This window comes from Pelophylax lessonae, assembly GCF_965119305.1.
Source record: "Pelophylax lessonae genome assembly, chromosome: 13".
Taxonomy (NCBI): domain Eukaryota; kingdom Metazoa; phylum Chordata; class Amphibia; order Anura; family Ranidae; genus Pelophylax; species Pelophylax lessonae.
In genome coordinates, this window is record NC_138780.1 from 16,722,477 (window position 1) to 16,747,592 (window position 25,116).

General features: G+C 42.6%; 2 protein-coding genes across 4 annotated transcripts in view; one reads left to right on the forward strand and one right to left on the reverse strand.

The window, feature by feature from the left end:
• Window positions 1-4,678: 4,678 nt before the first annotated feature.
• On the forward strand, window positions 4,679-16,648 carry HAPLN2 (hyaluronan and proteoglycan link protein 2). Of its 2 annotated transcripts, none has more exons than XM_082242887.1 (6): window positions 4,679-4,888; window positions 7,998-8,115; window positions 9,981-10,334; window positions 13,380-13,496; window positions 13,593-13,775; window positions 16,333-16,648. In XM_082242887.1, exons 1-6 carry the CDS (start codon window positions 4,844-4,846, stop codon window positions 16,614-16,616), a joined length of 1,101 nt encoding a protein of 366 aa, XP_082099013.1. In that variant the 5' UTR covers window positions 4,679-4,843; the 3' UTR covers window positions 16,617-16,648. The 2 variants fall into 2 exon arrangements, with proteins under 2 accessions (XP_082099013.1, XP_082099014.1); XM_082242888.1 differs by having other exon boundaries at window positions 8,002-8,115.
• Window positions 16,649-23,057: 6,409 nt separating this feature from the next.
• Window positions 23,058-25,116, reverse strand: part of BCAN (brevican) — a 74,884-nt gene continuing 72,825 nt past the window's right edge. For both annotated transcript variants that reach the window (XM_082275672.1, XM_082275673.1), the window contains exons 12-14: window positions 24,965-25,109; window positions 24,323-24,505; window positions 23,058-23,595 (exon numbers count right to left, since the gene is read on the reverse strand). In XM_082275672.1, the coding sequence (XP_082131798.1) occupies window positions 23,585-23,595; window positions 24,323-24,505; window positions 24,965-25,109 (339 nt within the window). In that variant the 3' untranslated portion in view covers window positions 23,058-23,584. The remainder of the gene's footprint in view (window positions 23,596-24,322; window positions 24,506-24,964; window positions 25,110-25,116) is intronic.

A 25,116-nucleotide genomic window follows, 5' to 3' on the forward strand; every position in this document is an offset into this window, starting at 1 on the left:
GGACGGCCGGTTCACCGTAACCTGACATTTTGGTTGTAGGTGGGGCAAGCAAGCTGAATCAGCAACTATTGGCAACCAACCTGATTGTAGCTCTTCTTAAAAAAATAAATAAATTATAGTTTATTATTTTTTATTTATTTTTTTATACATGTGATTTTTCCACATTAGGATCGATATAATACAAATAAAATATATTTATTAAAAATATATTTATTTGTCTAAAAATATTTAATATACAATTAAAAATATTTTAAATTATTATATTTATTATATAATAATTTTATTTTTATCTAAATTTTTTCTAAATATTTGCCACTATTTAATCAAGTAAAAATGAAGTATTTAATACACTGTACCTAGTGTTTTTTCTGTTTTTCACATTTATCATCTGTAGCAAGCAGGGGGAGCTATAGTCAGCCAATTGCTTCCTGGTGGCTCTGGATGTTGCCCCAAGAAAAGGCCAGAATGACTCAGAGGAATGACATTCTCCCCTCTGACTTTTCCAGAAGAATTGGGACCGGTTCACACTGTTCTGCTGCGGTAATGGGCGGGGCAGTTCACACTGTTCTGCTGCAGTAATGGGCGGGGAAGTTCACACTGTTCTGCTGCGGTAATGGGCAGGGCCAGTTTACACTGTTCTGCTGTGGTAATGGGCGGGGCCGTTTTACACTGTTCTGCTGCGGTAATGGGCGGGGCAGTTCACACTGTTCTGCTGCGGTAATGGGCAGGGCCAGTTTTCACTGTTCTGCTGCAGTAATGGGCAGGGCCAGTTTACACTGTTCTGCTGCAGTAATGGGTGGGTCAGTTCACACTGTTGTGCTGCGGTAATGGGCAGGGCCAGTTTTCACTGTTCTGCTGCAGTAATAGGCGGGGGCCAGTTCACACTGTTCTGCTGCAGAAATGGGCGGGGCCAGTTCCCACTGTTCTGCTGCGGTAATAAGCTTGTGTCAGTTCACACTGTTCTGCTGCGGTAATGGGCGGGCCGGTTCACACTGTTCTGCTGCGGTAATGGGCGGGCCGGCTCACACTGTTCTGCTGCGGTATTGGGCGGGGCTGGTTCACACTGTTCTGCTGCGGTAATGGGTGGGGCAGTTCACACTGTTCTGCTGCGGTAATGGGCGGACCGGTTCACACTGTTTTGCTGCGGTAATGGGTGGGGCTGGTTCACACTGTTCTGCTGCGGTAATGGGCTGGGCCAGTTTACACTGTTCTGCTGCGGTAATGGGCAGGGCCAGTTTTCACTGTTCTGCTGCGGTAATGGGTGGGGCCAGTTTACACTGTTCTGCTGCGGTAATGGGTGGGGCAGTTCACACTGTTCAAATGCGGTAATAGGCTGTGCCGGTTCATCATTTTCTGCTGCGTAATGGGCGGAGCCAGTTCACACTGTTCTGCTGCGGTAATGGGCGGGGCTGGTTCACACTGTTCTGCTGAGATAATAGGTGGGGCAGGTTCACACTGTTTTACTGCGGGGATAGGCGGGGCCAGGTTCACACTGTCCTTCTGTGGTAATGGGCAGGGCTGGTTCACACTGTCCTGATGCGTTAATGGGTGGGTCGGTTCTCAGTAACCTGCTGTGGTAATGGGCGGGGCTGGCTCACACTGTCCTGCTGTCATAATGGGCAGGGTCGGTTCACATTGTTCTGCTGTGGTAATGGGCGGGGACAGCTCACACTGTTTTTGCTGTGGTTATAGGAAGGGCCAGTTCACACTGCTCTGCTGTGGTAATAGGCAGGGCCGGTTCATACTGTTGTGCTGTGGTAATGGGTGGGGCCAGTTCACACTGTTCTGCTGTCGTAATGGGCTTTTTTTTGCTGTGGTTGTAGGAAAATTCGGCTTAATGTGGAGAAATGTAAGGTTATGCACTTGGGGGCAATGAGTGCTTATCAGTGCACATCAGTGCCATCAGTGAGTGCCTACTCCATTATTTTGTTAAGATCTTTCTGTAAAATTTTTATATCCTGATGTAAAGTTATTGCCCTGCTTTTTCTTGTTGTGTCGTCCACAAAAACTGAGATTGAGCTATGTATCCCATCCTCTATATCATTTATGAATAAATTAAACTGAATGGCTCCCAAGACAGAGCCTTGGGGTACCCCACTTACCACTCCAGACCAGAGAGAGTACCGGTAATTTATTACTACCCATTGGATGCGCCCCATGTAACCAGTTTTCTATCCAAGAACAAACCTTATGGTCCATGCAATTAGACCACAGCTTGTAGATTACGTGTTTATGGGGAACTGTATTGAATGCTTTTGCAAAATCCAGATGCCCTACATCCACAGGCCTCCCCCTATCTTGATGGCAGCTCGCTTCCTTGTAGAATGTTAACAGATTGGTCTGGCAAGAATGGCCCTTCATACGGCCCTTCGTAAACCCTTGCTGATTACTACTACTAATACTGTTATCTTCAGCAAATTCTTGGATATTGTCCCTTACCATCCTCTCCAATAATTTACCTACTATTGATGTTAGGCTGACTGGCCTGTAGTTTCCTTTTTTCAACATTGGTATCACATTGGCTTTTTTCCAATCAGCTGGTACAGTTCCTGTCATTATACTGTCCACAAAGATTGGAAATAATGGTCTGGCTATAACCTGACTGAGTTCTTTGAGGACTCTGGGGTGTAAGCCATCTGGTCCCGGTGATTTATTTCACTTTCCTTGACTCTGGCCTCTGTTAGCCACAAGAGTACATTCTGTGACATGCCCCTCCCCTTTATACTTTTTAAAGGTCATTTTTTTTCTCTTTAATAAGGCTTTTTAGGTTTAGCCTTCACTCTTTTATTGCCCATTGGAATGCACTGTGTAAAACCTATTTTTAATATGTTCTTAAAGCAGTCCCATTTTTCTTCCGTGTTCAATGTTTCTAGGAATTGGTTCCAAATAATGTCTTGTAGTATTGAGCACAGTTCAGAAAAGTTTGCTCGTTTGAAATTTAGAGTTCTTGCGCTACCCTCATGCCTCCTTTTCCTATGATTTAGACTAAATGTGATCAAACTGCAAACACATTTTAAGATGTAGAACAAGATCCAGCTTCACAGTGTCAAAACCTTTAAGCCGCCCCGGCAACACTGTAAGCACGTTTTAGATGTAGGTACATCCTCCAAATGAGTCACCAGGCCCTACCGAGAGACCATCCTTATTCCTGGCTCTCTCCAGCAAGGGTCCTCCCATGGATCTTCTCAATTTGGCTTGGCTTCTTCCAAGCCAGGCAAGACATCCAAAGGACCACCTCAGGATTAGTAGGCCCCAGACAGGCTTCTGGGCTTACTTGCAGAGATCACTTCAGCAGCAGCACATCCCCATGCTAGGAGGGCCTGAGGCAAGAGAGCAAGCACATGGCCCCAACCAAATATATATCCTCTCCCAGAATGCACCAGCGTCTCAGAAGCTCCTACTGGGCTGGCTGGAAGAATAATAAATATTCATAATATTCAACCTAGTTGTACTATCTAATACAGGCCTGTGGTACCAGTGACACCTACTGGTGACAGGGAGAAATGCACAATCTAATTGAGATTAGGAAAAGACCAGATATACCGTACAATCAATCTAAGCTGCCTACAGCCCAGCTAAAAACTACATTTGCATAGTTGCCCCAGTTGAGGACCAGGGTACTATACTCCATTCAGTACTTCCAGATATAGGGGAGAGTGTGACCCTTTCTTCCATTAGACAGTGCTGGCTGCCTGAGCAGCCTATCACCACACCCAAATGCTGCTTCTTGGACACGGGGCCTGAGTCCTAAGCCTTGTGTAAGCTCCAACCAGACCAACATGGAGCTTACACAGGGTTTTTTCTCATTACTTTTGAAGGTGAACAAAGTGATGGTGAATATAAGCAGGGATGGGGGGGTGGATAAGGCAATAAAGTGAACCAGATTCCTTAAGGTACCTGAAGGTAGCAAAATGTTAAAGACCAACTGAACCTTCAGATTTGGATATCAAATCTTTCTTTAGAAAGCAGCCAAAGCCTGAGTAGGAAAGCCTGTCCCCTGCCAGCATGCTGGAAAGAAGGACCCTTGCTCTCTGTGTGGAAGCAGTGGTCTCTCTGCAGAAGTCCGACAAGCTCCCTGCTGAGTCAGAGCTAGAGCTCTCCAATCAGCAAGCAGCAATATATTGGTGATTGCAGAGCTCTATCCCTGTGCTGGCAGGGGGCAGGCTTTTCTACTCAGGCTGTGGCTGCTTTAGTCAGAAAATGAACAGTAAGACTTTGCACACCTTAGCTTTGATGACCCTGGGGGTCTATTTCCCTAATTTAAACTAAAAGTTCACTTGGGCCTTAACAAAGAATAATAGGAGCTAATTACTTTCATTGGGCGGCAAAGTTGCTGACCAATGCATTTTTGAATGACTCGATCTTTGCCAGTTCTAAGTAGGTGGACACATCTCGCAGGTGCCTACAATAAATTACAGCCTCGGAAAATGGGAGTCACAGCGCCTCGTGAAGACTGGGTTTGTTTTCGTCTGGTGGTGTGGGACAGAAAGTTGGACCGGAGCTGAATCCCCAGAGGTGTCTCGATCTTCCATCCACATGTTGACATTTTCTTCCCATTGCTTTGCGTCTGCTTCAGCCGGGATCAGACAGACAAAGCATTGACGAGATGTCCCCGCCGCAGAACAATGGCGCATTGTGTCCCCGGCCATTCTTGTCAGTTCAGAGGGGAAGTGACCGACAGGCACACAAACTGTTTACTGACTTCGCAGCAGAAGGGCAGCCAGAGCACCAGACCTCGCTATCTGGGGGCAAGAGGTGTCACCTCCCGCCAGCTGACAGGACCAGGCCAGGGTCAAGGTGATGGCGGGGATGGCCATGGAGGTTTGAGGGCGCCTGCTGCTTCATGGCGACAGAGGTGGAGGTCAGGAATTGGGATCAGTCTCTGAAGGTGAGATCTCCCATGAATCATGATAGATATAGATAGATAGATAGATAGATAGATAGATAGATAGATAGATAGATAGATAGATAGATAGATAGATAGATAGATAGATAGATAGATAGATAGATATTGAGGTGGTATGCATTTGGACATATGCTGCACCTGCTTTACAATACTAACATTAGTAGGAGTTATGCTTTAGGATTTTGTGGTTTATTTGGTTGAGTTGTTCTAGAGAGATAGATAGATGGATAGATGGATAGATAGATAGATAGATAGATAGATAGATAGATAGATAGATAGATAGATAGATATTATTTAACAGGATTTATATAGCGCCAACAGATTATAATGGATAGATAGATAGATAGATAGATGGATAGATAGATAGATAGATAGATAGATAGATAGATAGATAGATAGATAGATAAATAGTTAGATAATGGATAGATAGACAGACAGATAGATACATAGATAGTTAGATTTGATATGGATAGAAAGGCTCTACAATACTAACATATTCTATGCTTTAAGACTTTATTAAGTTGAATTTACCTTAGAATAGATAGATAGATAGATAGATAGATAGATAGATATAGAGGTGGTATACATTAGGACATACGCTGCACCTGCTTCACAATACTAACATTAGTAGGAGTTATGCTTTAGCCCCCGTTCACATGCAGGCGACGCTACTTCGCACCGCGACCTCCGAGGTCGCGGGGCGAGCAGCGCGCCGCGACCTCAGAGCGGCCGCCACGGACTTCATAACATTGAAGTCTATGGCGGTCGCCTCCTGGTCGCCCCAAAGAAGCTCCGGACCCTTTTTCTAAGTCGGAGCGACTTGTGTCGCTCCTATTAGAACGGGTTCGCAGCTTCCCTATGGAAGGCGACCTACGGCGACCTGTGAGGCGACCAGGTCGCCTCACAGGTCGCCTTAGTGTGAACGGGGGCTTAGGATTTTGTGAAGTTTATTTGGATATGTTGTTATGTTTCAATCGTTTTTATTGAAGTTTAAACATAACAAATCAATCAACAAGCTGACAATGATACAATGTAGGAGAATAATTTCTTATAATATCAAAATTTATACTGAGTTTCTTGTAAAGGGTATATAAGTATGTATGCACATTATACTGTTTACATTCAACATTGTAAGCTCGATTAAATGGATGGGAAGGAAGCAGATTGGGGGTGAGGGGAAAGGGGGGTTATGGGGGTGACAGTTATAACCTAAGTAGTGTATATGTAACAAAACAAGTACCAATTATCATAACTTTTCTGTTTTCTATGAAGTTATCACACTAAAACCGTACAGTTAGGATTTTGGAACCATATACTGTACCATGTTTTAGTAAACTTGGAAAGAGAAGAGGATCTGAGAGCGAAGTGTCTTTCCATCTCACATTGGTAGTTAGGATCGGAGATTATATTCGAGAGTGAAGGAATGGAGTCGGATTTCTAGATTCTAGTGATGTTGGTTTTTGCTGCGTATAGTAGGTGTAGAATAATTGTTCTGGAGATGGGAGGGAATTGTTCCACATCTAGGTGAAATAACGATAGCTTGGGATCTGGTTGAGTTATTTTGCCTGAGATTTCGGAGATTAATGTGAAGATTTTATTCCAAAAAGATTTGATTGGTTTACGTGTTCCCCAACCTTTTTATCGCCGCGGACCGGTAAACGCTTGATAATTTTTCCGTGGCCCGTTTGTTTTGATTTATTCCCCCTTTCAATGCAGAGATGCCAGCGTGCCCCCTTTCAATGCAGAGATGCCTGCGTTCCCCCTTTCAATGCATAGATGCCAGCGTGCCCCCTTTCAATGCAGAGATGCCAGCGTGCCCCCTTCAATGCAGAGATCAGCATGCCCCCTTTCAATGCAGAGATACCAGCGTTCCCCCTTTCAATGCAGAGATGCCAGCGTGCCCCCTTTCAATGTAGAGATACTAGCGTGCCCCCTTTCAATGCAGAGATGCCAGCGTGCCCCATTTCAATGCAGAGATGCTAGCGTGCCCCCTTTCAATGCAGAGATACCAGCGTGCCCCCTCTCAATGCAGAGATGCAAGCATGCCCCCTTTCAATGCAGAGATACCAGCGTGCCCCCTTTCATTGCAGAGATACGAGCGTGCCCCCTTTCAATGCAGAGATGCCAGCGTTCCCCCTTTCAATGCAGAGATGCCAGCGCAGCATGCCCTCCCCCCCCCCCCCCCCGCGAGATCAGTGCACTTACCTCAGGCAGCGGCGGCTTCTCCTCCGTCCCCCGAGTCTCCTCGAGTCCTCAGTCCTCCCGCCTCCTCCTCGGCCAATGGCATGGGGTGAGGACCCGATTCCTGATTGGCCAGGAGGAGGATCCGTGTGACAATAGCAAATTTTCATTCGCTATGGTCACACAATTGGTGGGCTTGGGGCGCACTGCTCTGCGCCCCGGCACACCCAACGCACCGGCCGCCACTGCGGCGAGACAGTAAAATAATTTAAAGTTCCTCGGGAGGCCCGGTACTGTTTGATCCACGGACTGGTACCGGTTGGGGAACACTGGTTTACATGACCAAATGATGTGAAATAAGGAGCCAGTTTCACTGCAGGATCTCCAACAGCGTGATGGATGAGAAGGGTATATTTTAGAAAGTTTAAGAGGTGTTAGATACCATTGGTGAAGAACTTTCAAGTATGCCTTTCGATGATTGGCACCAATGGATGCTTTAAATTAAGATTTAAAGGCCTTTGCCATGTTGATTCTGGGATGGTTTGTTCTAGGATTAAGTCCCATTTAGAGAGGGAGGGGGTTTATGGACCAAGTTGGAATAAAACTGGGATATTCTATCATCTGGGTATTTTATTGCTTGAAAGAATTGGTAGGGTAGTAACGGAAGAGTGATCTTAGGGGATAGTTTAGTGATGTAGGCAATGATGGTTTCCTAAATACGTAAAGGAATATAGATATTTATTCTACACTAATAAAATATGTTGGTAAAGCTCTTCTGCTGGATATATTTAGATGGCGGATGTCTATGGGTGAGTTAAATGTCATGTGTAATGTCATTGTGGAAAGTCAGTGTAAAATCTTATGTCATCGGTAATTTCTGGACTGACTGAGTCCTTCTTGTGTCTTCCAGACAGACCACAGGCTCTTCTATCCAAAGATGAAAGGAATTGTCCTTCTTCTGCTTTTGTTGCTCTCTTCTGTCTCCATTGAAGATCCTGCGGTCTATCGCAACGCTGACCGGAATCAAGGTCTACCACATCAGGGGGGTCATGAGTTGCCGGCACATAAAATAATTCCCATGATAAGAGTGAAATAAAATGGACACTTGTCCAAATTCATGTTTGAATGCAATTTATACGCGGTCAAAAGTTGTGTGTTTGAATACAAATCTCCTACCCACAGCTCCGCACAATCCTACTTTAGAGCTGCTGTAAGTTAATTAGAACAAGAAAAATCTGGTGGCAAGGGGCAGATGGGAGTGGCAGGCCAACTTCATCTATCAAAAATCAAAATTTGAATATTGGGGTCGTTAAGCAGATGTTTCGATATTTTTGGTAAGCAGTGGGTATGGCACTTGTGTAGTTCTCCTGGTTGACCACCAGATGTCCCCAATGAAAATAATCAACCATTGCTTCTGGAGTCGCATGGGTGACATGGTAACCTTGCAGGTCTTGGTTGCATAGGTTATATCTACGAAGACTAGAGGTTTCCTGGGTTGGTTGTCAGCTTTGAGCATCATGTAGGTAGTAAGCCTGCACCACATACAGAACTTTCCCCTTGAAGGGGAAGCCATATAACTTTTACAACTGAGAACTCTTGCTGGGGGATTGAAGGATCTTAGGACAGACTCTGGACAGAGCAGGGCTTTTTTTCAGCGGGAACGCGGGGGAACGCAGTTCCGGCACCTCCAGCACTGAATGTATGACATGGCAAGGGGTTCTTGGGTGTTCTGGAGTGTCTACTGATGCTTGCTGCTGGGGGATCTATTGTTGCTGGAGGGGTCTATTTTTGCATGCCAATCTATTGTTGCTGGTGGAGGATCTTTTGTAACTGGGGGTTAATTGTGACTGGCAGGGAGGGATCTACTGTTTAGGGAGGGGTCTGCTGTTGCTGGCTGCTGGAGAGTCCATTGTTGCTAGCTGGGAGATCTGTTGTCGCTGCTGGGGGTCTGTTGTTGCTGGAGGGGGGGGGGGTCTATTGCTGCTGGCTGTGGGGGATCTATTTTATTGCTTTTCTTGTTATCATTACCAAATTCCATAATTCCATTCTACTAAATGATACTTGGCCCTTTATTCTCCAAAAGGGTCTGTACTGGGAGCTGGGTAGGGGGGTGAAACCAAGGGTCAGTGCTCGAAACTGGGTAGGGGGGGGGGGGTGAAACCAAGGGTCAGTGCACGGAGGTGGGTGTGGGGGGGGTGAAAACAAGGGTCAGTGCTCGGAGCTAGGTGGGGGGGGGGGTGAAACCAAGGGTCAGTGCTCAGAGGTGGGTAGGGGGGGTGAAACCAAGGGTCAGTGCTCGAAACTGGGTAGGGGGGGTGAAACCAAGGGTCAGTGCTCGGAGGTGGGTGGGGGGGGTGAAAACAAGGGTCAGTGCTCGGAGCTAGGTGGGGGGGTGAAACCAAGGGTCAGTGCTCGGAGGTGGGTGGGGGGGTGAAAACAAGGGTCGGTGCTCGGAGCTAGGTAGGGGGGGGTGAAACCAAGGGTCAGTGCTCAGAGGTGGGTAGGGAGGTGAAACCAAGGGTCAGTGCTCGGAGCTGGGTAGGGGGGTGAAACCAAGGGTCAGTGCTCGGAGGTGGGTAGGGGGCAAAGTGACTTAGAACGGGGGAGTTCCTGCACCTATTCTCTGAGAAAAAAAAACCCTGGGACAGGGAATACAGTTACACTTTCCCACTCTATGGACAACCAACCCAAGAAACCCTTCCACCCGCCTATATGTAGCCTATGCCTTCCCAAGGTGTTCCTCTAATGGCAGGGCCATTGCTACCATGTCCCCCATGCAGCTCTAGAAGCCAAGGTTCACTGTATGCAATGGGGACAACCAGGAGAACTACACAAGTGCCATAACCTATAGATGCACACTAAGATGTAATTAAACTTGTTACCCGCTTTTCAGATCACAACCCTGGCTCCCATTACCTCCTGGATCCCATTAACAATGTGATTCAAAGCACCAGAGGCGCCAACGTCACTCTACCTTGTATTATGAGACTTCGGCCCAGGAGCTACAAGGTGAAATGGAGTAAGATCAATCCTTTAGACCCCATGGAGAACCTCATCATCATCACCAATGGCAAGTACCACAAGAATTACGACAAGTTGAAGGGACGGGCCAGAATGAGGAGAAGCCACCGACTTGATGCCTCTCTGGTCATCACCAATGTAACGCTGGAGGATGAGGGTCGGTACAAGTGTGAGCTGGTAAACGGCCTGGAAGACCAGAGCCTGACGTTGTCCCTACATCTAGAAGGTAAATTAATACAGTATTAGAGCAAGTTTCTAATTGAGTGGGACAAAGTCTGTGTTGGGTTGAATGTCTTTATATAATGAGTAGTAGCATGAACCACAGAGATGCCAAATATGGTTGAATATAGAAGAACCCACCAGTCTTCATTACCCTGGTTTGGCCTGAAGCATTTTCATTTGATTGGTAATGATAACCTGAAACTTTTGAAGGCTTCAAAAAATTTGCAAGATCTTCAGTTTCAGGTGGACAAGCATCTTTGATGAGCTTTTGATGGGCAAATCTTTTGAGGTCCCTCAACCACAAATCCACAAGGGCGGATTGTTTTCCGCAATGCAGCACTGACAGGAACTTGTAAAAAGGTCCTTAACTCTGGTCAATTAGCAAATTGGGAAAACTGATGTACACCAAATATTGTATATAACAACGGTAGAGTTCAGAGCCTTATGGGTGTGCTGCATCCCCTGGTTGTACCACCTTTATTTGGATTCTACCTTATGTAGCACTACTCCCTTGGGAGCTGCTGGTTACAGATTCCCCTGGGTTACCCATAGCAACAACTTGACAATATAGCATATTCAAAGTGCTCAGAAAACAGTCTAGGGGTTTTTTTTTTTTTTTGTTGATTTATTTAAGAACTTGGATCGGAGAAGGGATGAGTGGGATACTCCAACTGTATAAACTATGCACAATTGCTGGGACTTCTAAATAACGCTGAGTGTAGCAAGGCCGCTGCTTCACCTTGCCACTTTGGTGAAGAAAAAAAACTGAACTGTACTGCACTGTGAATCACTCTTCAGGGTCCTACTTGGCACCCCCTTTGTCCCTACTCTTCAGGGTTCTGAACCTGCCACCCCCTTTACTCTGACACTCTGTGTGAGCTGGCCCCTTGATCCTCTGACTTCACTGGAGTGGTGCCCCTTCCTGGGCAGACCCTTTGGCAAGTCCCCTGGTACTCAAGGACACTGTTTTTCCTGGAAGACACTGCCAGCAGCTCCACCGTCAGCTGTACTGGATCCTCTGCGACTCAGCTCCACACCTGGTTCACTAGGCCACTTTCCTCATGCAGCAGGAGGAGAGACAAGCCACCAGCTTCCTCCTGGGACTCTGCTTTCCCCCAAAGACACCCTGTCACATGTCCCCCGGCTTTTATGAGCAATCCCAGGATGCACTGCAAGAGTGCCCTCCCACTGGGACTCAAAAGCCAAAGTGTCACTGGTCAGGTTTCCTCCACTGTCCAACAGGCTCCCCTATTGGATGCAGTGGGGACACTCCCTTAGACCCAGTGAATCACACCTGGGAACATGCAACAGGCAACCTAATAGATCAAGCTCCCCTGATAGGCAGACGGAGCATACAATGCTTTGAACCTAGCACCTAACTAGGAGGGTGCTACATCATAAGGACTTAATAGCCCAAACAAGGTCATTATGAAGGAGTGAAAGTTCCTTATCATGGATTCTCCAAAACCAAAATTGAATTTGGTAAGGTATCTAGAGGACCATATTAACCTCCTCCCATCCGCGCTACAGCCGAAGTACGGCTGCAGCGCGGACTCACATTTTCGGGAGGCCGTCTTTAAACGGCCTCCCAGACACAGGCTCCCCGCGCACTCCCGTGAGCGCGCATCGGGGAAAATCTGTGTCGGCCGTGTCCCTTGGACACAGCCGATCACAGATCATGGTGAATGGCCAATCACAGTGGCCATTCACCACGTGATCGGACCATCCAATGAGAGATGATCTCATATGTAAACATATGAGATCATCTCTCATCGCCAGCGCTCCTTCCTCACACGGAGACTGCAGTGTGAGAAAGGAGAGAGCAGATCAGCGCCGGGGACAAAGAAAAAAGTAATCAGGGCACTGATCACCAGTGCCCTGATTACACAAGGTACACCAAACACACTAACTGCCCACCATCAGTGCCCACAGTGCCCCCCATCAGTGCACACAATCAGTGCCCATAGTGCTGCCAGTCAGTGCCCATCAGTGCCTGCTCATCTAGGCCCTGATGAGCACTGACTGGCAGCACTATGGGCACTGAGTGTGGGCACTGATGGTGCTGCCCATCAGTGCCACCCATCAGTGTCAATCAGTGCCACCCGCCAGTGCCTATCAGTGCTGCCCACCAGTGCCCATCAGTGCCGCCCGTCAGTGCCCATCAGTGCCGCCCGTCAGTGCTGCCTCTCAGTGCCCAGCAGTGCCACCTCAGTGCCCAGCAGTGCCACCCCTCAGTGCCCAGCAGTGCCGCCTATCAGTGCTCATCAGTGCCACCTATCAGTGCTCATCAGTGCGGCATATTAGTACCTCCTCATCAGTGCTACCTCATCAGTGCCCATAAGTGCCACCTCATCAGTGCCCATCAGTGCAGCCTATCAGTGCCTATCAGTGCCACCTCAGCAGCGCACATCAGTGAAGGAGAAAAATTTATTTATTTTCAAAATTTACTCGCAGAAAATAAGAAAAACTTTTTTTTTTTCAAAATTTTCTGTCTTTTTTCTTTTTTTTTGTAAAAAATAAAAAACCCAGAGATGATTAAATACCACCAAAAGAAAGCTCTATTTGTGTGAAAAAAATGATAAAAATTTCATATGGGTACAGTGTAGCATGACCGCGCAATTGTCATTCAAAATGTGAGAGCGCTGAAAGCTGAAAATTGGTCTGGATGGGAAGGGGGTGAAAGTGCACAGAAGGCAAGTGGTTAAGGAGGTGCTTGGTCTGCCCCATAGAGATATGACTACCTAAGGTCAACCAAATCCATGCCGAATACAGGGTTATGTGGTTTGTCAGCTTGGGCCTGCCGCCATATTGTATAAGAACGCACAAGTCTCCTTTTATACCTCCATAATTTATCACAGACCATGTATTTCCTAGTTTCCAGATTTTATTCGTAGCTGTCATTAAAAAATGTTCGTATCCACTAGGCAAGTAGCAGGTGTCAGGCAGGGAAAGTTTGATGGTCTGTAAGAGGCTAAGTAAATAAAGTAGATAGAGGTACATAATGTCAAATGTTCTCTTTGTTAATAGAACTTTCTTTCCTATGTTCTAGGAGTTGTGTTTCCATATCAGTCCAAAGAAGGGCGGTATCATTTTAATTACATTGAAGCACGACAAGCTTGTGAAGGACAAGATGGAAGACTCGCAACTTACGCCCAACTTTACCAAGGTGAGTCTATCTTATCCACCTATGGTTTACAGAGATGTAATGCCGTAGTCCAACCTGAGCAAGAAAAACCAATGTGATCTCCCTCCTTATTGCCAGCATGGACAGATGGTCTTGACTGGTGCAATGCCGGATGGCTCCTCGAGGGCGGGGTTCATTACCCAGTTATCGTCCCGCGGCATCCGTGTGGTGGGGACCTTCCTCCTGGAATACGGAACTATGGCCCCAAAGATCAACTGAAGGACAAATTCGATGCCTTTTGCTTCACATCAGCTATAAATGGTACTATGATTATAGTTATGCTAAAAAACTGTCTACTATTAGCTGCGCTGTTGATTATATTTTCAATTCTAATTAGATGGGGGGATCTCAAGATTCCTTGTTTACCAGTAGTACCTGTCTATTATTAGCTGCTCTGCTGAAAAAAAAGTCAATTAGTAGAACCTTGGGTCAAGTGATCACTTATGGCGCTTTTCCACTGCATGGAACCGAACGGTTCGGCACGCTTTTGTGCTTTTCCACTGCTGGTACCGCATGGTATAGTGTAGGAACGGTTCGGTACGGTATGGTACGGCGGCGCTTTTCCACTGCATGGAACCGAATGGTACGGTACGGTACGGCTCTGAAAAAACAGTACCTACTCGATTGTGGTTCCAACAGGTACCAAACTGGTACCATATCCCACAATCCTTTGCATGCAGTCACTACTAGCCACTGATTGGTCAGAGAATCCCACCCACCTCGTTGTTATCCCACCCACTTAACTTTAGTACTACTTTAGTGGAAAAGCAAACCATACCGTACCGTACCGAACCGTTCCAACACCATGCGGTACCAGCAGTGGAAAAGCAAACCGGGCCAAGCAGGGCCAAGCAGGGCCGAGTAGAGCCGAGCCGGTACTTGCAGTGGAAAAGTGCCATTAATGGGAACCTACATTTTTTTTTTTTTTTAATATGGGAGCTTCCCTTAGCCAGCTCTCTATGGACAAAACCCATAAAGCTGATCCTATCTCAAATACAGCTTAAAAGTTCATATCGGAAAGTGCCAAAATGTGCCTGTTTCAGGATACATTTTAATAAGAAGACAAGCACAATAAAAACAGCCAATGCTTTACTTTTTTGTTTCTTTGAGACTGGACCAGGCCTGTTTATATGTGAAATCCCAAACTCTCTTCTTATTGCAAGTATGGACAGATGGTCTTGACTGGTGCAATGCCAGATGGCTCCTGAAGGGCGGGTTTTACTACCCAGTTATTGTACCAGACTAACTATGTAACTATGGAAGGTATTCCTTATTGCCAGCATGGACAGATGGCCTTGACTGGTGCAATGCCAGATGGCTCCTCAAGGGCGGGGTTTACTACCCAGTTATTGTACCAGACTAACTATGTAACTATGGAAGGTATTCCTTATTGTCAGCATGGACAGATGGCCTTGACTGGTGCAATGCCAGATGGCTCCTCAAGGGTGGGGTTTACTACCCAGTTATTGTCCTGCAGCAACCCTACGGCAGGGCCCTTCCTCCTAGAATACAAAGCATTTGGCCCCAAAGATCAACTGGAGGACTTAAAGTCCTTCGGTTGTTTTTTTTGCCTTCCTCTGGATCAAATATGGGTATAGGGTTATATATATGGAAATGTATGATTTTTTCCCCCCCTTTTATTGGTTGAACTAGATGGACTTTTGTCCTTTTTTCAACCAGACTACCTATGTAACTATGGAAGTTATTCCTAACTGCCAGCATGGACAGATGGCCTTGAGTGGTGCAATGTCATATGGCTCCTCAAGGGTGGGGTTTACTACCCAGTTATTGTCCTGCAGCAACCCTACGGCAGGGGCCTTCCTCCTAGAATACAAAGCCTTTGGCCCCAAAGATTAACTGAAGGACTTGGAGTCCTTCAGTTGGGGTTTTTTGCCTTCCTATGGGTCAACTGTGGGTATAGGATTATATATATGGGAATGTATGATTTTTTTCCCCTTTTATTTGTTGACCTAGATGGACTTTTGTCCTTTTTTCAACCAGACTAACTCTGTAACTGTGTAAGTTATTCCTCAAAGATACATTTTAGTTCTGTTCTCCAGAATATACTTCTTTAATCAATACTAAGCCCTGATGAAGGGGGACCCTTTGAACTCCTGAAAAGTGTTGGCTGTATATGTCTTTTTAATAAAATGTATTCTGAGGCTAATGTATGTGTGGCTAGTGTGCTGCACAGAATGGCTCCAGCAGGAACATGGACAGATGAATAAAATACTTTGATGGGACAATATTTATCCTTTCGATTGTATTTTACCGGCCACTGTGGGTGCCTGCATATTTTAAAATGACCACAAGATGGCAATGTAGCACAGGCAGTGTTACACGTGTGGCACCAATAGGTTTTTAGGTGTGACATGTGCTCAGTGTTTCTCAACCATTGTTCTGTGGAACCCTAGGGTTCCTCCAGAGGGTGCTGGGGGTTCCTCCAGAGGTTGCTAGGGGTTCCTCCTGAGGTTGCTAGGGGTTCCTTGAGCAATGGGCAATTTCTGCCTCTCAGATAAGTTCCCCCTGACACCATGACACCATTGATCTTTTTAGCTATCTGGAAGAAGGTCATTCTTCCCAATGTCCACAAGTGTAAGGAGCATTCATCCCACTGACCATCACATGAATGTATCATGAGTTGTAGATCTAGTAATTTTTTAGCAGGGGTTCCCTGAGACCTGAAAATTATTTCAAGGGTTCCTCTGTGTTGGAAAGGTTGAGAAAAACTACAAATTTTAGTTACATTTTTTATTTGAAGAACTAAGATCTCCCCTTCTTGCTATTTATATGATTTAGTATGCTTCATTTTTTTCAGGTCGAGTTTTCTTCATCCTTGGCCCGATGAACTACACAGAGGCTCTGGACATCTGCCTGGCCCACAAGGCTCAGATGGCCAAGGTTGGGCACTTATACGCTGCATGGAGGTTTCTTGGCTTGGACCACTGCGATGGAGGCTGGTTGGTGGATGGCAGTGTCCGCTTTCCCATCACCGATCCTCGGAAAAAGTGTGGGGGTCTCCCTGACCCGGGAGTGATTAGCTTTGGTTTTCCCAGCCAGACAGAACGACGATATGGGGTGTATTGTTACACCCCCGTTTAGGGATCATCTGCCCATCATCGTCTTTGGGATATCTTGATGAAGAAGTCTGGACTAAGACAAAATTAAGTCTACTTACCAACCAAAGCATGCAAGAGATAGGACCAAAGAAAGGGACTTGTAACTGCGTTCAGCCAGCATAGCCGGGTCGCTGACCTTACTTTTCTGATGTTAAGCAATACAGCTTGGTCACTGACCCGCCCCTAGCCTGTGATTGGATAATGAAGTAAAGGCAGAGCACTGATGACTTCCTTACTTTTCCTTTCTCCTTTCCGAAGGCATGTTCAAACTGTTGACTGTGCACGGCGACAGAGCTCTGATTGGCCCCCAGTTAGTCTGAGAGCGGCAGTACAGGGGGTTCCAGAACACATTCACATACGTCTATTTAACTTTTCTGAAAATTAACCCATAACTTGATTAAGTGGTGCTTTTTATAGGATGCCCGGAGTTACGCTTTAATGGAGAACTCCAGCCTAGAAAAGCATGTAAAGACCTTTAACAGATAACCTAATTTTAATATTTTCTTGTTCTCTTAGTGAAAGCAAACACGGACCATATGTTGTTCTACAATGTGTGCTAGTAAGTAAATAATGACTGGCAGCAAGCTGTTGCTGAGACTGTGATCCTCATCTCACCAATAAAAAAAGCCCCCGCGCATACAGTAGTTCTACCAAAACCAAGCAGGCAGGGTTGGGGTAACTAGAACTACTCTATGTATTGGGCCCCCCCAGAGCATCCTGGGACTTTCCATTCATGGGATTTCCATTCTTCTCACTACCCAGGAATGGGCAGAGGGGGGCAGCAGTCTCATATAATGTAAGTTTAAATTACTTTGATGAGTTGTACAGATGTGACCCCGAATGTATAGCAATACCATTCACCTATTTTGTTGTTCATCACCATCAAATGCCTTATGTGTTAGTATACCCAGTACATACAATACTGTATCTCTACAATAGGATAAAATATTTATTAAAATAGTGTCAAATATGCTAGCTGTCTATTTATCAAACTTTCATTGGATTATTATCAAACACATTTGTGCATGCTGCGTGACTTTTGGCTGTAATTGCTCTCATAAAGCAATCCCTGTTGTTTTTGGTAGCTCCATATAGTGGACAAAATGTGATATATTTTCTCATTGAAGTATTTCAGAAAACTTTACTGCATTTTGGCCACTAGATGGAGCTGGCGATCATAGGGATTGCTCTACTGCATTGGTCTCCAAACTGCGGCCCGTGTGCTCTTTGTCAACCTTTATCTGGCCCTTGGAACACTATTCCTCCCACTCCCACTGACACCAATGATGGGACACTATTCCTCCCACTGACACCAATGATGAGGCACTATTCCTCCCACTGACACCAATGATGAGGCACTATTCCTCCCATTGACACCAATGATGTATATATAGATATAGATATATATATATCTATATCTATTTATATATATATATATATATATATATATATTGAAAAATGTTTATATTATACATAAAAAATAATTATTTTTTTAATAAATAGATATTATATTTATTATATAAAGTATAATAATTATTTGTAATAATATAATAACATTTGTTTTGTAGCCCTGATGAATGAAGAGTGTTGTTGGCCCCTGAAACACAGTCGATTATATATATATATATATATATTCAGAAATATTTATATTATACATAAAAATTAATTATTTTAATATTAAAATAGATATTATATTTATTATATATAATAATTATTTGTAATAATGTAATACAATTTGTTTTGTAGCCCTGATGAAGGAGGAGTGTTGTTGGCCCCTGAAACACAATCGATTATCATATATAATACATATTTATTACATTATTATCAATAATTATTACATAAAATAAATATAAATATTATCAAAAATATGTATATTATATATAAAAAATAATCATTATTCATAATAAAATAGATATTATATTTATTATATATAATAATTATTTGTAATAATATAATAACATTCGCCTTAAAGCCCTGATAAAGGAGGAGTGTTGTTAGCCCCTGAAACACAGTAGATTATCATATATAATACACATTTATTATATTATTGTCTTATAGCCCCGATGAAGGAGGAGTGCTGGTGGCCCCTGAAATGCAGTAATACATTTTTATACATAATAAATATTTATTATATTATTGTCAATAATTAGTATATATAATAAATATTATATTATTAAAAACCATCATTCTATTTGTTTTATAGCCCTGACAAAGTATTGTTGGCCCCTGAAACGTGTTGGGTTATTTATGTGATCATATGAACAATTAAAGTCATTTGGATGCTTTTACCATTCAATCTTGTGTTCTTTTTTGTATGGTCTTCTACCCCTTCGATCTTCTCTATTGGCCTCCCATCCAATCCAGCCAGTGCGTTTCAGGGGCTAACAACACTCCTCCATCATCAGGGTTATAAAACAAAGATACATACTTATTATATTACTATAGATAATTATTATATATAACTAAATATTATAATATAATCAATTATTATCCTTCTACCTCTCCAGTCACTCTATTGGCGTTCCGTCACATAAAGAAACAATATTGAGGCTTGAGAGATTTCGGCAGGTTCCAAGCTTAACTCTATGGGAAAAGTTGGTTTGCACATTGGTTAAGCTTTGTATTCCTTTTGCATATTTTGCATAGGATGATCTAATTGGGACATTATTGTTTTGTGCAGGACGTAAACATGTTTACTGTATAGTATTCTTATATACTTTGTATTATATACTTTGTATTATTCCATAGATGATGTAAGATTTGAATATTCAAATTTCAGGTATAAAGTTATTCCAGATTAGTATTATAATAATCATGCATATATTATTATATAATAAATAAATATATATATATATATATATATATATATATATATATATATATGTATATGTATAGATATATTTTGTGTGTGTGTATATATATATATATATATATATATATATATATATATATATATATATATATATATATATAAATATATATTTATATATGTATATATATATTTATATATATTTATATATATATATATATATATATATATATATATATATATACAGTATGTATATGTGTGTGTGTGTATATATATATATATATATATATATTTATATGTATGTATGTATATATATATATCATTTTATATATATATATATATACACACAAAATATATCTATACATATATATATACACACACAAACACACACATATATATATATATATATATACACACACATACATATATATGTGTATATATATATATATATATATATATATATATATATATATATATATATATATATATATATATATATAAATATATATAAATATATATATGTATATGTATGTGTGTGTATATATATATATATATATATGTGTGTGTTTGTGTGTGTATATATATATGTATAGATATATTTTGTGTGTATATATATATATATATAAAATGATATATATATATACATACATACATATAAATATATATATATATATATACACATATATATGTATTTGCTTTAAAAATATAATTTTATAATGTAACATTGTGCCACATGTATTAATCTCTAGGCACCTGCCACCACTGCCCCCTTTTTACACCACTGGAAAGAAAAAATGCACCCAGTTTACACTGCTTTTTATATAATTGGCTTTATTTCTTTATTTTACAGGCTTTTAATCATCTGTAAAAGAAATGGTTCAAGTGTCAGAAGATTTATCATGTATACTTACTAAAAAATGTTATTCCCATGATGCACTGCGCGTTAAAAAAAAAAAAACAACAACATATAAAATACAATGTAGCACCTATACAAAACTGGAAGAGAACATTATACCAAGAGCACCTCCCTAAACAAGAGAAGGCAGACATGGTTGGGGGCTGAGAAGGTATTTATAAGAATGCGGTCTAACCATTCATGGAAGTACAATAAATGCATATATATATATATATATATATATATATATATACATATACAGTATAAATCAGGATATAATGGGGACTCATAGGTCCTCCTAAGGAGAATGAAGATAGTAATACATTAGTTTTGTTAGACCAGGGTTTTTAGCAGGTCCTTGCTTTCTCATGACCTTGAGGTTGGTCATGAGAAAAAGAACTTCATTATTATCTTTATTCTCCTCTGGAGGACCTATGAGTGTCTTTTTCATCCTTGTTGTAGATTACTATATCCATGTGGAGAGCCAAAGCATTGTCTTGGATTGAGTTGCTGGTTCTTCTATTCTATATCACCATATATATATCCTAAATTGAGCCAGCAAGCAACCTCTGCATACATTTTTTATGAATGGTCAACACAGAGGTACAGTGTGGGCAGCCAACTTGGAACGAGAGATCTGAAAGAATCAAAATGATCCTTTCTGTGGCTTGCAGAAACCTTACAGTGGTAAGCCACAGGCAACCGTAATGGCACAACCCTACAAAGGAGGGCAGTCTAAATATATTATGAACAGCAGGATCTCTGATCTAAAAACAGCAGCCATTTTGGTTGTGGACCAATATTCAGGAAAACTGGTTCACTGTAGTCCAAAACATCACCAAGGTAAGGTGATCCTTGCCATTTCAAGACATGAGCAATATTCCTGAGAATAAATATTCATTTTAGGTCCAATTATAGTTATAGCTTTCGGTTTGGATAGAGCAGTAAGGGGTAGAAATTCCGTTGGGTTTTAAATGTAAGTATTTTGCATAGATCAAATACCATTGTTATATTACATTGTTTGATGTTATAAGAGCTCCTCCATTGATTCTAAGGTATTGAGTCAAATTGATGAAATTTTACCTAAATTTCCATATTATGTATTATGTAGTCGCAGGATGGGATGTCTTACAAGCTCACATAAGTATGAAGGTCACCTAGGATGGAATGTCCTACAAGCTCATACAGTATAAGTATGAATGTCACCTAGGATGGAATGTCCTACAAGCTCACATAAGTATGAATGTCACCTAGGATGGAATGTCCTACAAGCTCACATAAGTATGAAGGTCACCTAGGATGGAATGTCCTACAAGCTCATACAGTATAAGTATGAAGGTAATTTAGGATGGAATGTCGTACAAGCTCATATAAGTATGAAGGTCACCTAGGATGGAATGTCCTACAAGCTCATACAGTATAAGAAAGAAGGTCACCTAGGATGGAATGTCCTATAAGCTCATACAGTATAAGTAAGAAGGTCACCTAGGATGGAATGTCCTACAAGCTCATACAGTATAAGTAAGAAGGTCACCTAGGATGGAATGTCCTACAAGCTCATACAGTATAAGTATGAAGGTCACCTAGGATGGAATGTCCTATAAGCTCATATAAGTATGAAGGTCATATAGGATGGGATGTCCTACAAGCTCATACAGTATAAGTATGAAGGTCACCTAGGATGGAATGTCCTATAAGCTCATATAAGTATGAGGTTCATTTAGGATGGAATGTCCTACAAGCTCATATAAGTATGAAGGTCATCTAGGATGGAATGTCCTATAAGCTCATATAAGTATGAAGGTCATCTAGGATGGAATGTCCTATAAGCTCATATAAGTATGAAGGTCATTTAGGAAGGAATGTCCTACAAGCTCACATAAGTATGATGGTCACCTAGGATGGAATGTCCTACAAGCTCATACAGTATAAGTATGAATGTCACCTAGGATGGAATGTCCTACAAGCTCATATAAGTATCAAGGTCATCTAGGATGGAATGTCCTATAAGCTCATATAAGTATGAAGGTAATTTAGGAAGGAATGTCCTACAAGCTCACATAAGTATGATGGTCACCTAGGATGGAATGTCCTACAAGCTCATACAGTATAAGTATGAATGTCACCTAGGATGGAATGTCCTACAAGCTCATACAGTATAAGTATGAAGGTCACCTAGGATGAAATGTCCTACAAGCTCATACAGTATAATTATGAAGGTCACCTAGGATGGAATGTCCTACAAGCTCATACAGTATAAGTATGAAGGTCACCTAGGATGGAATGTCCTATTAGCTTATATAAGTATGAAGGTTATATAGGATGGGATGTCCTTCAAGCTCCTATAAGTATGAAGTTCATCTAGGATGGAATGTTTTACAAGCTTCTGTAAGTATGTAGGTAATCTAGGACGGGATATTCTTCAAGCTCACAGAAGTATGAAGGGCAGGTATCTACAACATTTTCAAAACAACACTGATCTATGGATGGATTGCATTTATGAACAGCTCATCCTGCACCTATTTTAGACTGTCCAGCTACAACTTGTAAGTATTCAGTTACATTGACCAGAAGTCTTAAAGGTATAAATAAGACCCCTATAGAGGTGCACTGTTGGCTGCCCACCTCTGCCCACCAACTTGCAATGGGTCTAAATAGGCTATCTACCATTATATGGGCTATAACATTATTTTGCTAATAGGTCCATGCGATTGCCCTTTTGCTGAAACCAATGACTGCCAACCATTAAACTAGTGGTTCCTGGCCCTTTTTGTCTATGAAAATCAGTCAAGGATGCTTAGCTGCCACCTATATAGTTCTTGGCTCATTTGAAGTCACACTAAGCAAGAGAAAGGATGTGGTCAAACTCGGGAGGCAATGCGAAACTGAGGTGGGGTTCAGTGGATTGTAGCCATCATTTAAGGCCCAGCTTTAATGTCTCTAGTCATGTTTACAGTAATATTCCATCCTCATTACCCAAGAACCAGTTTAAATAAGTGCTTGTATCAATAGGCACGATGTATCATGTCTTCTTCATTGATGGACTTGCCATGGCCTTTCAGTGAAAGTGTTGAAGGTACTGGTGGTGTGGATGAGAGTGGTCTTAGTCAAAGTACATAAAACATCCCTGGTTGAACAAGGCCTGCCTTTCCTGCAGCAACAGGGCCTGGGGTAACGTTATTCCCATTGGCTACCAGGGTAACAATTCCTAACAGAGAGGCAAGAGGAGTCCTCAAAAGAGGTCACATCATTGTAGAGCTGTAGAAAAAAAAAATCAGCAGTCAAGTACTTCAATTAAAAAAAAAATCCCATTATATATCAAATCAAAAGAGTGCATTTGTAAATTTTCCACAGTTCCCGAAGGATAATTTAAGGTAGGACATCATAGGGCAGTGGTCTCCAAGGGGGAAAGGGGTGGGGGGTCCTTTGCTTGCCTTTACCTGGCCCTTGAGGCAGTATTACTCCTGCTGATATGGGACACTATTCTACCAACTGGCGATGGCAATGGGACACCATTTCTCCCATTGACACCAACAATGGGGCACCATTTCTCCCATTGACACCAACGATGGGTCATAATTTCTCCTACTGACACCAACAATAGGGCACCATTGCTCCCATTGAAACCATTTATTATTTCCAATGATACCAATGATAAGACACTGTTCCTCCACCCAATAACTAATGTGATGTTTACTCCCACTGATGCCAGGAAAATTTCCACTCCTGCTAGCCACAGTCTGGCCTCCTAAAGTCCGATGGACAAAAAACTTTTTAGAAAGTTTGGAGACCCCTGTCATAGAGTAACCCTGCCCACTGGGGCAAGATTTGAACGTGGAGGACACTTTCAAGGAACTGTGGCATACTAAAAAGGAAAATGTAAGGATACTTGTTTGAGTGACCAAAGAACATTTTTTTAGAAGAGCAGATTTTAAGATAAAGGTACACACCACTATAGTAATTCCCTTTGAAATGTTCTACTTACACGATAGACAGCTTATCTGGGGTTCCTCCCACATTCCATCTGACTGGCACATAGTGACCGGAGAATTGCGCTGAAGGAAACCATCGTCGCAGCGATAACCAATTACGGAGTTGATCTGGTATCGGGTTTTGGGTCGGCCATATGTAGATGCATTGGCCACCTCAGGGGGAGCTCCACAGGTCACTAGAAGACATAGGCAGGCCACATCGTGAACAAACCTTACATGTGAGTAAAAGTAATTATTTTGGGTGCAATATATTTTACACCTCTTATGAAAGATAATGAGCATTGCTCATTAGTTGGCCAAATGCAACCATGACTGTGCTGTCACTTCTGAAAGAGCACACCAGAACCTTCTTTCAGACTGTCTCTTTCTAATTGAAACTTCAAATGGCCCAGTTGAAGAGAGCAGACAGGGAGGAAGAAGTAGGAGAGAGAAGTGAGACTTTTGGTAAAGACTTAGTGAAACATTGTGCAGGCCATAAACAGTAGGGCTCAAATGATCAGCGAAGACAGACCACTTGGGGTGAACTTCAATTATTTCTTAAACCGAAAATGTACCCTTCTGAAGAAAATTAAAAGTAAATGCCTTTTAACAGAACTTAATGCTTTTTCACAGGAAGTTACAACAAATCTTCTTACCCAGACCCATCTTGCAGGTGTACGGGAGGTGGTAGTTGCACGGCACATCACTCCATTGGCCATTATCATGCCACCCTGCTACCACACAGTCCTCACCAGAGAGGAAGTAGCTGTCAGGCTGTCCTTTATTCCAGTTTTCAAAGAGCTGTAAC